Below are 16,014 nucleotides of genomic sequence, written 5' to 3'. Positions count from 1 at the left end.
GGGGCATGTGGAGAGGTGTGAGTGGCATGTGGAGAGATTTGAGGGGCATGTGGAGAGGTCTGAGGGGCATGTGGAGAAGTGTGAGGGGCATGTGGAGAGGTGTGAGGGGCATGTGGAGAGGTCTGAGTGGCATGTGGAGAAGTGTGAGGGGCATGTGGAGAGGTCTGAGGGGCATGTGAAGGGGTCTGAGGGGCATGTGAAGGGGTCTGAGGGGCATGTGGAGAGTTGTGAGTGACATGTGGAGAGTTGTGAGTGGCATGTGGAGAGATCTGAGGGGCATGTGGAGAGGTCTGAGGGGCATGTGGAGATTTGAGGGGCATGTGAAGCGGTCCAAGGGGCCTGTGGAGAGATCTGAGGGGCATGTGGAGAGGTCTGAGGGGCATGTGGAGAAGTCCGAGGGGCCTGTGGAGAGATTTGAGGGGCCTGTGAAGAGGTCTGAGGGGCACTGAGGCCCCCCTCCGCAGCTCAGAATATCCCTTTCTAGATTTCCCTGGGTGCACATCCTAATGAAATATGCTGCGCACACCGATGCTGACATGACACATGATGACACCAGAGGGTAAGGCATATGCAGTATAGGGATGAAAAGCTTCGCCCAGAGATGGAGCTTACAATAACTTTCTAAATCTTTGCTACAAGTGAATATACAGGGAATGCTGTCTTTAGTTGTACTGAGATCTGAATCCCAGTGTATCAATGATTTACTAACTCTAATATAGTGTTTTCAGGCCCATTTACAATACAGACACCTCTTATGCCACACAGTATGTGAGCAATTTAATATTCTACTTTAAGTGGCTGTCTGAGAGATTAAATAATACAACAATGCAGACTCTCCTAATGACACATTTCTCTAGAAGCACTTTCACACCCATTACTGCAAATGCATGTATAATTTATCTAAACACTGCTAATAGTGAAAATAGCGTCATTAACAGCCGGAGGAATTATAGACAGGAATATCATTCATTACTGAACCACATGAGTACAGTCAGGTCCTTATTTTGCACCGTGAGCGAAAATTCTCCCAGTAAAATATCCTATTGGTTGATTTAAGGTCTACCTGTCGCCTACACACGGTGGCGGCAGCCAGAACAATATATATGGGAATCCAGTCTAACAATTCCCTAAGAACGTGGGTTAGTTACATTCTCATGAATACTGATTCATCCACGAGATGTTGTCTTCCTGGACCTAATTTACGATGCCCAAATTGACCTAGACACGGAGTGTTGGTGTTGCCACGGACTCCTTGTTTTGGGCTGATGCGCTAAGATTTCCCCACAAGTATATGTTTAGAGAGCAAAATTTCGGCATTTACGGATGGGCAGGAGTTTGTACCGGCTGATAAGAGGTGCTGGGTGGAGTAAGGACGTTCCTTGCTATGTATGCAATAGTGGAGCAGAGCATAAATCAGATTTTGAATTGTGCTTTATTAAAATAAGATAAAGAGGCAGAAGGGCACCTAGCCATTTTCAGTACGCAAAAAGACTTACATTTTGCACCAGCTCTGAGCTGGCAGATCAGGTCTTGCCTTATACTTTCAATGCAAAGCATTTTGCATCTATCAGCTGCGTTTCGCCACAAAATTACTAGGCGCATTTTGCCCACTGTAAGCGATTCTAATGCAAAAGTGACACATGTAATAAAGACATTCCTGATGTCCCCCCACTTCATAATTCATTGAAGCCGCCGATGAGGCTAAACCGAGAAGGATTGTAGGAGAAAAGCTGAAAAGTTTAATTTAAGGAGAGGAGTGGTACTAAAGGTAGACGCGCACCTTGACGTGGGCTGGGTGAACTATATAGGTGCACCTTGCATAGATCCAAAGCAATTTCTGGTGCGCTTTGTAAGACCACTGCGTATAGTTGACCTTTAACCTTTTATATAATCCCTGTTTTGGAGTTAAATTACCCCCAACACTCCTTAATGGAAAATCAAGAATATGCTCCCAATCTACCCAGATCATGCCCAAATTCATCCATGCCTCCCTTTTCCATGAGGTCATGCCCCTAGCACACCTTCAACGCCATGCACATCTGCCACTGGTACACATGGCATTGTGGGTCACATCTCCCAAGTGTCCTGGAATCGGGACAAAAGTTTTGACGGGACCACAGCACAGTCCCCTGAAATCAGGAGGCATGGGAGGTATGACAATGCGATGTGGCATTTAACAAAATCAGTGGTAGAACAGCACTTCTATTTCACATTTTACATTTAGTATTGCCCCAACCTCCAGCCAAAATCCTTGCACCTTTTTAGTGGCTCAATATTTCCTGATGGATACACCTATTCTCTGGCCCCTTTAAATAACTAGCTGGCTCAGAGATTTGCCCGAATGGCTTTTAGAATTCACATCATTCAGTCCCCATCTGATATGCATAAATTCTTGTTACATAATTCTCTCCAATTATTAATGTATCAATAAGTATTGACATTAGGAGCACAGGTATGCCTTACGTTCAGTGTCTGCCTTGCCATTCATAGTAAAATAACCTTACAGAAAACTGGTTTATTATATTACAGAAAGTTGGCCCAATTAAATGTTTCCATTTTTAGAGCAAATTAGGCAAATAAAAATAGCTGCATAGAGCACATTAGTCTCAGCAATATTATATATTTATAGTGTGCCTGTCACCTAGTGCCTTACTGATATCACTGATTACTACGGTATACCTCCAAACATCAGGATTGGAGACGCTGAGAAAAGGAAGGTGACTGCACCACGATATATATAATGCACAAACAGATTGCAGATTGCATATCTACAAACTATATAAATATACACTTATTTTCATGCGCAATTTTAAAAGCTTACTGAATTTTCACATACTCATGTTGATTTAGAGTCTCCAAAGTGAAATATGTTCACAATGTAAATTACGCGTGTTCACGTTAGGCTCTCACCAACGCAGCATAAGCGCAGGTGCAACAAGACGCTGCCTGAGCATAGGTCAACAATTCTTGTCAATGTCTACAAAACTATCGCTGAAAAACGGATTGTGAACTGGATGAGACTGATCATAGTGATCATCTGTTGGCTCTTTCTAGAAGATAAATGATCTAGACTCCTCATTAAAAGGCCATTAATATTGCATGACAACGGAGGGGAATGAGTCAGTGGCAATAAACAGAGGATACAATGAAATAGTTTACAAGCAAACAAGCGGCTTTCTACAACATTTAAAGTGCACCTGTCATGTAGACTTAGAAGATCTCACATTAACTGTACAGTTTGTGTAATTGCAGTGTACAGTCAGTAGCACACACAGCAGCTGTGAAACTGTACCCTTATCTGTGTTATAGATGCCTCAGCTCCACCAATCATCATAACTATATTATCAATTACTATATTAAAGAAACGAAATAATTTTTTTATACACTACAATAAGTGTATAACTCATCGAAGTTACATTGCTGGGCATGGTCCCTGCAGGGTGCACTGATATATGTGACTGCAAATAACTGTCACAGTTACTGGACCACCCAGCAGATCACATGTATCAGGTCACCCAGTAAAGCTGCAAATGACGGTCACAGTGTCCAGACCACCCAGCAGGTCACATGTTCCAGGTCACCCAGCAGGTGCACAGGTGTATTGCCAACTATCACAGTTTCCAGAGGACATTGGTAATGCATTGCTGTAAATGGTGGATGGATATTTTGCAAAATAACTCCAAAAAGATGCAACCAATTACAACGCCAATATTTTTCTGCAAATCTAAAAACCAAGACCTTAATTTGGTATATGATGTGCTCTGCTCAGACAACGGCATCATAGAAATAAGTCACACTTATGCTCTCAATATATAGATGTATTACAATCAGATAATAACTTCTTTTAATTTATTTGTGGCACAGTTGAAATTCTTGTAAACTTCCTTAAACTCTATACATATTATAATTATGGAGATTTACCCACGTGAATAAATATCTTCTGAGCCAATAATAATTGAAAAAACTACCATGTAATTTTGTAACTATGTTTTTAAAACTTTTAAACCCCCTCCCTAATGCCACAGGATGAATCAGTGGGCAGTCTAACTGTTAAAACACAAACATGTGCGCGGTTGCTTTTGCCTTAGGGTAGATGCACAGATTTTCATCGGCGAGTCCCTACCCAAACTTGGTTATGGAGTCCGGTGATGTATAGTTCACCTGACGTTGACAAAAACTTTCATGTGGCATTGTGTCATGATAATTAACTTAATATGTTCCATCTATTCACTGACATTAATTAATTAATTAATTAAAAGGTTCACCTGTTGTCTACTCACAGTGGAGGCAGCCATTTTGGTCTTGATGCCATTCGCATCATCAAGGTGGAGGAGCAAGGTCTATGGTGACAAGATTTGCACCATCACGAGACAACCAAGCCCACTTTGCAGGCAGGAAGAATTGCCTGTTCTCCGGGAAGTCTCACCCTAACTAGGAGTCTCCCATAGACTCCAGAGGGTAAATGTATCAAGCTGAGAGTTTTCCGGTGGGTTTGAAAAGTGGAGATGTTGCCTATAGCAACCAATCAGATTCTAGCTATCATTTTGTGGAATGTACTAAATAAATGATAGCTAGAATCTGATTGGTTTTTCAAACCCCCCAGAAAACTCTCAGCTTGATACATTTACCCCCCCAGGAGAGTAGGCAACTATGAATTCGTTAAATCATTGAGGCACTTGCTTCCTAGTATATTGCTAGTATGAATACTGTGTCAGCTCACAAAATGGCTGCCTCTGCTTTGTGGGTGCGACAGATGCACTTCAAGATATCTTCAAACATTTTACTTTTTATAAAGAACGCTCTCAACTTTCCACCCAGCAGTGGTTGCTGATCTGTTCTCCGCGTATTTCAGAAAGCTCCGGCTGTACAAGCTAGAGAAACGATGAAGCAAAGTCGCCTGAAGGTGAAGCAGTCTGACAGTCTAACTTCATTTCATCTTCAGAAAAAAAACACAGATTTATCCTGGGTGGATTTAGACACAGATCCCCGGCTGTGTCTCCTAGCTGTGATGGCTTAAATACATCTCCTTTATTTTTTTTCCCTCTTAACAAACGCTCCAAGCTAGCTCCGAGTTTCTGATCTGTTCCCGCCTAGGGTACTGTCAGCCATGATGAAAAAAAAGCAGGCTTGATGAAGCCAAGGGCTATTGTGCAGGGACGTTATCCTGTTCAATGATTGAACATTTTACATTAACCATTTATATATGGCACGTGACAGTGAGTTAATTTGGAAGGCCATTAACAAAGCTCAAAACTAGACGTTTCTGGCAATTTGCACAAATGCCAAAGTAAATCTAAATGATACCCTTAATAACAGACATTGAGGTATGGGAAGCAGGTCTTTGAATACAAGACCGAAAGGTTTCAGCAAAAGCCATACACCCCCTGACCTGACAACTAACACAGCCATACTGTGTCACATAACATGGGAACGTGTCACATGACATGGGGACGGGTCACATGACATGGGGACGCGTCACATGATCATACAGCCAGCGGAGCTCATTACACAGCAAGCTATGTCACCAGGAAAGATGTTCAGGTGCAGAGCCTGAATAAGACCCTATGGGGCCCTAGGCAAGATGCTGGTTAGGGCCCCTTCCCATTTGTTAAAAAAGTAATCCAGACCCCTCAATGCCCAGTGGCCCCTAGGTGAACGCCTAGATTGCCTAATGGATGATCCGGATCTGTTCCTGGTGTCGGTGCAATCACACCAATCACAAACAAGCTATGATATAGTTGATTATTAGCACTATGGCTGTTGCTCCAGTGACCAATGTAGGAAAAGCGTTTGTGGCACTAGTAATCACTGAAGTCCTCTTGATTTTATTCATTATTATAACTGTCAGTAATTAGACCGGGTGCACCAGGAACAAACGAGTGGTGTTAGACTTTGTGGACCGAGCTCTGTTATTATATGCAAAATAACTGTGTGGTTTGTGTTATGTTGGATATTTGGGCTATACACTATACCAGTGTTTCTCAAATCCAGTCCTCAGGAACCCCTTAGCAGTACATGTTTTCCATATCTCCTTGCTGGAGCACAGGTGTATTCATTACACAGCGATCCTTCATCTCCAGAGCACTTATTTACAGTTTGACGTATGATCATTTCTTTTGGTAAGATTCATATTTCCATAATGCGTATGTCAATGGTTAAATATTTGCATATCATTGACTTGCTCACTCCTATGCCTGGAGGAGAAGGGGCTGGGTAAGTACAGGCTGGGTACAGTAAGGGTACGTTGGCATAATTAGATGTGGACGCATACTCAGATACACCTTCTAGGGGGCGGGTCTCAAGTGGGAACTGGCGGAATGGTGCAACGAGACGCAACGATGATGGTAATTATTTCCAGCACTTACTAGCTGCTTCTGATTGGCTGATGGAGAATGGATCCTTCCTGATGATAGCACGTGAATCATTAGGAACGCACGGAACCAGGTAAGTATTAGCTTTACATTCCCGGGTAGGGGTCCTAACTGCAAGTCCTAACCCCTACCCCTAACCCTATCCCTAACTGGTAATGTCAACCTAATACTTACCTGGTTTCGTGCATTGCCGATTTAAATTCGGAACTTTGCAAGTCGCAGCTGTAAGTGACGTCTTTAACAACAGTCGCAATCTCCTGTCTTCGGATTTACTTTCTGTCTTTTTACTAGTAAGTAGTAAGTAGTTATTTTTTCGACGTCGCTCTGTTCAGTATAGGAATAATGGTGGAAGATTAAAGAGTGTCTGTGTTTACAGCACCGATCACTCGTACTACACCCACTTAGAGATATCTGTGGGTCAACAAAACATAAGTTCTCTTTTCACTGCATATAGAACAATTTGCAGTACAGAAAAACAGTAAATATTAAAATGTCTACGTTTTGGATCCATTCATGAAGCGCCTGCGGACTCTTCATCCAGAACTCTCTATTACTTTTCCGTTGGATGACTGGGAACCGGCTAAACATTATACTGGCATAAAGATGCTTTGCGAGTTTTGGAGTCCATAACAGATTTGCAGGGCCGTGATGTCTTGTCACTCATTAGCTGGGAATCTCTATTTCAAAGGCTCGCTATAACTGTAACTGGAAAGTCTTTCACACCTCTAAACCGGATATCTGTTACTTTCACACATCTCACTAATATACCATAATCTATTTATGTAGCTGTAAACTGTAAAAGCACTTTGGAGTATCATGGGAGAGAAGTGCTATGTAAATTCTATTATCCTTATCAATGATGCAGAATAGCTGGAAGCTGGATCATACGCTGGTCAACTGGGGGAATGTTTAATATGCTGGTCAGCTGGGTCTTAGCTTAGTGTTCACTGTTCTGCAGTACTGCAGAGTGTTCTGTACACTATATGGTGTTATATACAATCTTATCTGTGGGCAGCACGGTGGCTTAGTGGTTAGCACTTCTGCCACACAGCACTGGGGTCATGAGTTCAATTCCTGACCATGGTCTAATCTGTGTGGAGTTTGTATGTTCTCCCTGTGTTTCCTCCGGGTGCTCCGGTTTCCTCCCACACTCCAAAAAACATACTGGTAGGTTAATTGGCTGCTATCAAATTGACCCTAGTCTCTCTGTCTGTCTGTGTGTATGTGTTAGGACACTTAGACTGTAAGCTCCAATGGGGCAGGGACTGATGTTAATGAGTTCTCTGTACAGCGCTGCGGAATTAGTGGCGTTTTATAAATAAACGATGATGATAATGGTACAGAAAAACATAGATACTCTTTTCAATGTGTATAGAACACTCCGCAGTACTGCAGAAAAGAGTATCTATGTATTTCTGTACCACAGATAAGATTGTGTGAATGACACTGCAAAGATAACATAGAAATCAAGCTTACAGATCTTAACGCAGAATACAGAGGTGTTTTGTAAAAAAAAAAAAAGAGGAACGATGATCACCCCCGTCCAATAGGTGTACACAGGGTTAAAAGAAACTCCTCTATTTTGGGTAAATTTTAGGAATTATAGCGCTATGTTGTATAACAACACGGTGCATACACGTGTAAAACATTTAGTGGCAATAGGCGAAGATTCCAAATAAAAACACAGCCTTCTGCGTCCCACCAACCGTTCCCACTTCCCGATGTTTCCATAGAAACGGCGCCTGGATCCTCTAGCATGGATGACATTAATGATCGGGTTCTGGGATATGTACAAAGAAGAGCTGTATAAAAAAAATGACACGTTAGTCTCCGTGTGTCAGCAAAGAACAAACCCTCTCTCAAATGCACACATGGGTGGGGGGTTAGGGTGGGCAACCAGGGGACTCTTAAACTGGGATTTATATAAATATCACTGGCACGACAGGTGGAAGGAATGTTCCTTGTATCAACGTCATTTACTCTTTAAGGAACTTAAAAGTATCCGGTTCTACCTAAACTGACGGATACTACTATGGAAACAAGTGTGTAAACCGAAAATAAAAATTGTGACTTTAGCCTTAGGAAGAATTCATTCAAAATGTTCACATTCTTGTGTGACATTTACAGTAAGTAAAAAACATACGACAAACATTTTATTCTGCTATAGAACATAAATGTTGATTTTTATTTGCTGAAAAACCACATCGCAATGCAAGGGGACAGACACAGTCTTTTTGCATGCTGGGGACATCCTGGCTACTTTTGCAGCTCGCACACAATTATTGGGCAGCTTTATATTTACACTGCGATTTAGAGTTCAGCTAGGACACGCCACCTCACAGCTCTAAATCTGTCCGCACATTTTCCATTTGTTCCCCTCCCATAGTTTTGCCAAAGTGTAAGATTGCACCTTCCAACTGGACTTAATGCTAGAAGCCCGTACATATTTTGGCGTTAAAGGGTCACTATGCTCAGTTTTGTGGTATTAATAATTAAGATTAGCTGAGAAAAATTGCTCTATATTGCTTATATCTTATATCACGTCTGGGAGAAAGCCTTTAGTACAGCACTAAGCGTTACGACCACCTGAGATGAGCTGTGAGATATGGAGGAGTCCGGTCCGGGCACAAAGCAGACTGAACCACTGCTTCCCGACCTCTGCGGAGTTGTGACACATTTGCCAATGCAGATTGTCACACCGTTTATTTTTTGGGGAACACTAACATTTAACCCCTGATAAAGGGGATTGGAGACCTCCACAAAATCATCTCAGTCTGCAAAGCACATCTGTGACATTTGTCAGTAGCTAACATCAGCCAGGAGGAATTCCCTTAGCAATGTCCTCACCATATATTCTGGCCTCATAGTGGGCAGACCCTACCCAAATTCTGCTGTAGACCCAGCGATGCACTGTTCTACCCCAACACTTTAAGGAATATTTGAGTAGTGATCACTCTATTGTACTCAAACTTCATATACTGCTAGTCTGCGTGTACCCTGTTTATTAGCCAATCAGATCATCAGAATGTCCACAGCACAGCCAATCAGATCATCGGACTCACAGCAGCACAGCCTATTTCAGGAAATGAGTGTTCTGATCTTGTGAGAGACAGTAACCAGTCTACTTGTGTGATTGTGCCAGTGAAGACAGGGCTGCATGTGACAGGGGCAGTGACATGATGTGAGGAGGGGAATGGAGGCAGCAGGAAGCCACAGACTGAGAGTTATATAGTGGAAGGAGCAGGGTCCCCCAGAAGCACAGAGTATATCAGGAGATGAGTGATGTGTTAGTGAGGACAGGGCTGCATGTAACAAGGGCAGTGACATGATGTGAGGAGGGGAATGGAGGCAGCAGGAAGCCACAGACTGAGAGTTATATAGTGGAAGGAGAAGGGTCCCCAGCGGGACAGATTATATCAGGAGATGAGTGATGTGTTAGTGAGGACAGGGCTGCATGTGACAGGGGCAGTGACATGATGTGAGGAGGGGAATGGAGGCAGCAGGAAGCCACAGACTGAGAGTTATATAGTGGAAGGAGCAGGGTCCCCAGCAGCACAGATTATATCAGGAGATGAGTAATGTGTTAGTGAGGACAGGGCTGCATGTGACATGATATTGTAATAAATAAGAAAACAGTATTAAACATTTGTAATTTTTGAAAACCAAAGTGTCTTAGAGCTATTTTATGTCACTGGCAATTAATACATAGATCAACATAATCTTTATTGCATAAAATCAATATAGTGTAAAAGTTTTGCTGTTACTGCGTTGACACACCCATTTGGCATCATGCCACATAAATGTAACAAAGGATTCAAAAAAAGTGGCAACAAAGAATCTGCTGATAGATTCTCAATGAGTAGTTTTTAGTGACATAGTAAAACTTTGGTCTACTCTCAATTGAATTTGACCCCTTATCCTTAAGCAGTGCCAACGTTACCCCAAAACCATAACATAATGGCTCCCACATAGGGTATTTTTGTAACTCGCCTTCAAGTCATCTCTGAATAAACCAGTACTGCATATAAGCAAAGAGAGTTGGAAACAGTTTCTGTAAAAAATTAATTGCAGGGACAGAGTTCATTTATCAGCTGAAGATGTTCAGGAAGTAAGGCAGCATAATGTGCAAGAAAAGGTACTAGCTATGGGATGGCACAGGTTTGCAGGGCTATATATTGTGATTTTATAAGAAGAGACCCCATAAGCTTGTGAGCAGGGTTCTCTTACCTCTCTGTCTGTATGTATTACACAGTATTGTTTTATTAATGTTTGTTCCCAATTGTAAAGCGCTACGGAATTTGCTGGCGCTATATAAATAAATGATGATGATGATGATGATGATGATGATGATGATGATGATGAAGAGACATGTATTTCCACCCCTGTGAAACTTATCAGTCACTGTTGAAGTGCTTGGGAAGCAGCTGTCAGGGACTTCTTTACTAGACCTCCGCTACGTGACTCAATACCGCACATGATTGGCAGCTGTACTTACTAACAGACACTTCAGTAACCACACTCTGCTGAACCGCGCTCTTTGGCGAGTGAGTGGTCTGTCTCGGAGGTTCAAATCAATACAGTGAAAGCTGCCTTCAGGGACAGAACAAGAACAGAGGATTGTCCAAACATAGCGAATAAGAACAGACACTGAGAAAAAACATCTAGCATAGAAACAAGAGAAGTGGTACTGTGCCGCCATCTAATCACACAGGATAGAAGAAAGATTCGGAGGAATGCCAGTGTATTCAGAATGCACAACAAGAGAAGCGGTACTGTGCCCTTGTTTAATGACACAGAACAGGAAGAGACGCAGAGGAATGCCAGTATATTCAGAATACACAACAAGCGAAGTGGTACTGTGCCCTTGTCCGACCACACAGTATAAGAAGAGATTCGGAGGAATGCCAGTATATTCAGAATACACAACAAGAGAAGTGGTACTGTGCCCTTGTTCAATCACACAGAACAGGAAGAGATTTGGAGGAATGCCAGTATATTCAGAATGTACAACAATAGAAGTGGTACTGTGCCTTTATCCAATCACACAGAATAGGAAGATATTTGGATAAATGACAGAACAATCAGACTACAGAACAACATAAGTGAGTTCATCGCTGCTCTGAAACCCCATTATCCAGAACGGGCTATGAGCAAACTGCAACCAGTTTGCTGCATTTTTTGTCTATCCAGACCTCATTACCGACCACAATCACATCACACCCCACATACTATAATATTACACATACTGCTTTACCATTATCCCATGATCCTAAACTACTTTATTGTGAGAGGATTGCCACACCTCAATTAGACTGACAGGAGAAATTACATTGTGAAGAGAAAGCAAATAATGGAACTGTGCTAAATGGTGAACGCTAAGCTCTAAGCAGACTTAGTAGCACCATCATCATCATACAACAAGAATATTTGTATACTGCCATCCCTTAGTGTTTACAGTACACAAAGACAAAGCAAAAATAAAATATTATAGTGTCTGTAAACAGCTATAACAGGGATTCACTAAAGAATAAAACCACCTTCAGTTACAAGACAAACTATGTCCTTCCCACCAGACAGAGCTGGGGGTGGCAGAGGGTTCAACTCTCTTCTTCAAAGAGGTGATATCAGAGTGGGAGGCTCAGCTGTCGCAGCTCTTAGCCCACTTCCGGCAGCTGTGACATTCCAGCCATTCCCAGGACCAGGGGAGAGTGGCAGCTGCCGGATCAGTTACATGAACCTTCCCCAGTGCCAGCCACACATCCAGCCGTACACACTGCATCCTCTCCGGACGTGTCTCAACAACGCAGTCTCTCCTGGGACAATGTGAGAGGTTTCAGCCACATAACCTCAACAGGAACACCAGCCTCTCCCATGTGGCAAGGGGCTATAAAGCCGCGCTAGGTGCTGAACTTTACTTTTCATACTCGCATAAAACAAACGAAAAAAGTTATACAATTAATAAAAGAATAATGTTGCACAATATATAAATAATATATAATAATATAATAATATAATACAATAACATAAATAAAAATAAAAATAAATAATCAAAAAAAAAAAACCTAAAAAGGATTCATAAAGTGCAGTTTTTAATTCTTTTACAAATAACAAAAACTTTTTTGTTGTTGTTGTTGTTGTAATAAAACGTAGCTTATACTTATTTGGCCATTTAAAAAAGCCAGTCTGTTTTTAAAGGGATGCCCATCCATTATCATCTAACATTTACTCTAACATAAGGATAACAAAATAGTTTGGAAATATTTTGCTTGCTTTCTTTAGCCTTCTAATACAAGAAAATCAACATTTAAACTCATCAGCTGCTCTGCAGCACTAAGAGTTAACAGGTTGGACAAGTGCAGCAACATTGTTACAACAAAGTAACAAAAACTATGTTGTATGATATTTTTCAAACTCATTTGATACATGTAGGCTGAGATCTCCTGCTCACCATTAGATACAGTTGGGCAATGTATTGATGAGAACAATGACATGATCCAGCATCCCCCAAACCACAGGGGGCTTGTCGGACGACGCTGCAATAACCCCAATCCACTCAGTCTATGTCACTGTTAGAGAATGGCGCAATCAACCCGCCTCACATTGCGCTGATTCATCAGAACAAGCTCCATCCAAAAACATACTGGTAGGTTAATTGACTGCTATTAAATGGACCTTAGTCTCTCTCATTCTGTGTGTGTGTATGTTAGGGAATTTAGACTGTAAGCTCCAATGGGGCAGGGACTGATGTGAGTGAGTTCTCTGTACAGCGTGGCGGAATTAGTGGCGCAACATAAAGAGCTGATGATGATCTATAGGAAACAATTTAATAAACGCCTATTTTTTCACAGTACGCAGTAGAAGCACTAATAAAGCATTTTTTTTACAAGTGTGCTTAAAATATGCTTAAAAGGACAATACATGTGTAAGATAATTTGATTGCACCCTTTTTCTACCAATTATTTTCATGGCATATAAACCCATGGGGGTATATTTACTAAACTGCAGGTTTGAAACAAGTGGAGATGTTGCCTATAGCAACCAATCAGATTCTAGTTATCATTTATTTAGTACATTCTACAAAATGATGACAGCTAGAATCTGATTGGTTGCTATAGGCAACAGCTCCACTTTATCAAACCAGCAGTTTAGTAAATATACCCCATGGTTTCTACAATAGATTGTTTAAAAATGCAAATGGCTTATTTTATAGCCTTGCATAACCAGCATCGGATATTATTAGTCTATTAGCAAAACTAATCTGATCGCCTGGGATTAAAAAAATGTAGTGAAAATTATCAAGGTGGTTAGTACCTGAAAAATTCCAAAAGAGTGAACTTACCAATCGTCCCAGGACGAGCTTCCTGAAAAACTCTGAGTTTGTTTTAAAGAAGGACTCCGCCAGTCCTTCCTGAGATAAGGCTCCATGTTTTTATTCAAGGTAACTTAACGACAGAAGTCTGGTAACAGATCACAGGGGACCAGAGTGCTTCCCTGTCTCCTGCTCCTCTGTTAGGTCTGTGTGATCTCCGTTACCCTGACACAATGCCCAGACTCAGGGAATTTTAAAGCCCAGAGAGAAGTCTGTGACAGCTGATGACATTGGGAAGCACAGAGGCCGGGTTACAAGACACAAAGATGCCTGGCGAAAAAGTCATTTATTTCTGTATTTTACACAAATTGACTTTTAATGGCTTTGATAATAGTTTTGGCAGCACAAAGTGAAATAACTGACAGATACAATGTATCCACCATATTAAAGTAAAATATGCTTTTTCAAATGACAGAGTCTCTTCCAAAAAATATTTCACAGGGAGATAAGGACACTCAGTCACTGGAGACTCTCTGACCGGAAGACACACAGCTGCTATTATCAAGCTCACGAGGATACAAATAGAGATGTGTTTACAAGCAGCTTGTTTACAACTGCTACATCAAATCGTCTCTAAAGCTGGAGAATACGCTGGGATTTCACGAACTTTAGTGGGCGAACAGGTTCAACACGGTTTAAACATGTTTGAGCTTAATGGCTACACTTTACAGTATTTTTAACAGTTTTACATGTGAACATCATAATCATCATTATCTATTTATATACTAATTCCGCAGCAATGTACAGAGAACTCACTCACATCAGTCCCTGCCCCATTGGAGCTTACACTCTAAATTCCCTAACACACACACACATCCACAGACTAGGGTCAATTTAATAGCAGCCAATTAACCTACCAGTATGCTTTTGGAGTGTGGGAGGAAACCCGAGCACCCGGAGGAAACCCACACAAACAAGGGGAGAACATACAAACTCCACACAGATAAGGCCATGGTCGGGAATCGAACTCATGACTCCAGTGCTGTGAGGCAGAAGTGCTAACCACTGAGACATTGTGCTGACCATGCAGATCAAACACAGTAATCCTTACTATTCAAATGGCAAAATAATCAAACGTAATATAAAATGCAGCCATTTCAACTCACACAGGCAACTTTCCATGGTTTATTTCAACATTTTTAAGAACAACAAATGAAATGAATCACAAAATTAAACCGGCTCAAACTCACAATCACACTACAAGCAAATTCTAGGCCCTTCCACCAGCCAAATTATATTGAACTTAGAACTGGTTTGAATTATTGCAACATCTCCAGTTACAAGGCAAATCGCACAACATTACTGTTGAGGTATCAGTGTCTGACCCTAATGTTCATCAAATATTTTACAATTCAGATGGATGGGATCATCTCAGTCTGATCAATCTGTCAATAATTAGTCACATGTGGAGGATTAAACTGCACAGACAAGATTAACATGAGTCAATATTATTATTGGATTGCAATGGAAAATTGATTTACTCTTTACCCTACTATGGAAAAAAAACAATGATGCTGAGATTACAATGAGTTGTAGGAAGAAGTATTGTCAATGGGGCCGGCCAGGAAAAACAAACTTCAATATTTACCAACATATAGTTCCCATAACCGAACTGTTCTCCTAATAGGTTCACCCCTGCTTCCCACCTACCCCTTTATATTATTATTTTGTTATTATTATTCATTTTTATTTATAGGGCGCCACAAGGTGTCCGTAGCGCCGTACAGGGACAAACGAATTACAATACAAGGTGAGACAGCACAGTACAGTAAACTGTAAGCACAGTAACTCAGTGAGCTCAAAGCACAGCTAGAGAGGGTGGGGGAAGGCAGAGGGAAGATCCGCATACGACGGAGCCCAAAAAGGAGGGCGCGGATGACAGGGAGACCCCTAGGGGGGGGGGAGGTGGGAGCGAGAGGGGACGGGGGGTGGAGGGTCCTCGAGGAGGAGGGCTAAGTAGCTGGAGAGCAGAGTTAGAAGTGGTGGAAACAGGAGGAGAGATGGCCCTGCTCAGAGGAGCGTACAATCCAAGGGCAGGGGTGGACAGACAGAGAGACGCAGGTGAGAGAAGGAGAGTAGGGGGACGGAGGCAGGGAAGGGGAATGAAGGGGGAGAGGCAGAAGATAAGGTAGGAAGTTAAATGGGAGACTGAAAGGCTTTAAGAAAAAGGTGGATTTTTAAAGCCCGTTTCAAACTGGACAGATTAGAGGAAGTTCTGATGGAGGGAGGGAGCTTGTTCCAGTGGAGGGGGGCAATGCGGGTGAAGTCTTAGAT

At 41.9% G+C, this 16,014-nt stretch overlaps 1 protein-coding gene across 3 annotated transcripts in view; it reads right to left on the bottom strand.

The window, feature by feature from the left end:
- The window catches only part of DGKI (diacylglycerol kinase iota), a 234,527-nt gene that overhangs the window by 153,164 nt on the left and 65,349 nt on the right, over window positions 1–16,014 (bottom strand). The window contains exon 1 of one of the 3 annotated variants that reach the window (XM_075210398.1): window positions 13,711–13,932. The exons of the other annotated variants lie outside the window; for them this stretch is intronic. Within the exon in view, the coding sequence (XP_075066499.1) occupies window positions 13,711–13,796 (86 nt within the window). The 5' untranslated portion in view covers window positions 13,797–13,932. Of the gene's footprint in view, window positions 1–13,710; window positions 13,933–16,014 lie in introns of those variants that run through there. 3 annotated transcript variants of the gene reach the window in all.

The sequence above is a fragment of the Mixophyes fleayi genome, chromosome 4, assembly GCF_038048845.1.
Source record: "Mixophyes fleayi isolate aMixFle1 chromosome 4, aMixFle1.hap1, whole genome shotgun sequence".
NCBI classification, from domain to species: Eukaryota; Metazoa; Chordata; class Amphibia; order Anura; family Limnodynastidae; genus Mixophyes; species Mixophyes fleayi.
Note: the sequence above shows the minus strand (reverse complement) of the source record. Positions and strands in the feature narration are given on the sequence as shown.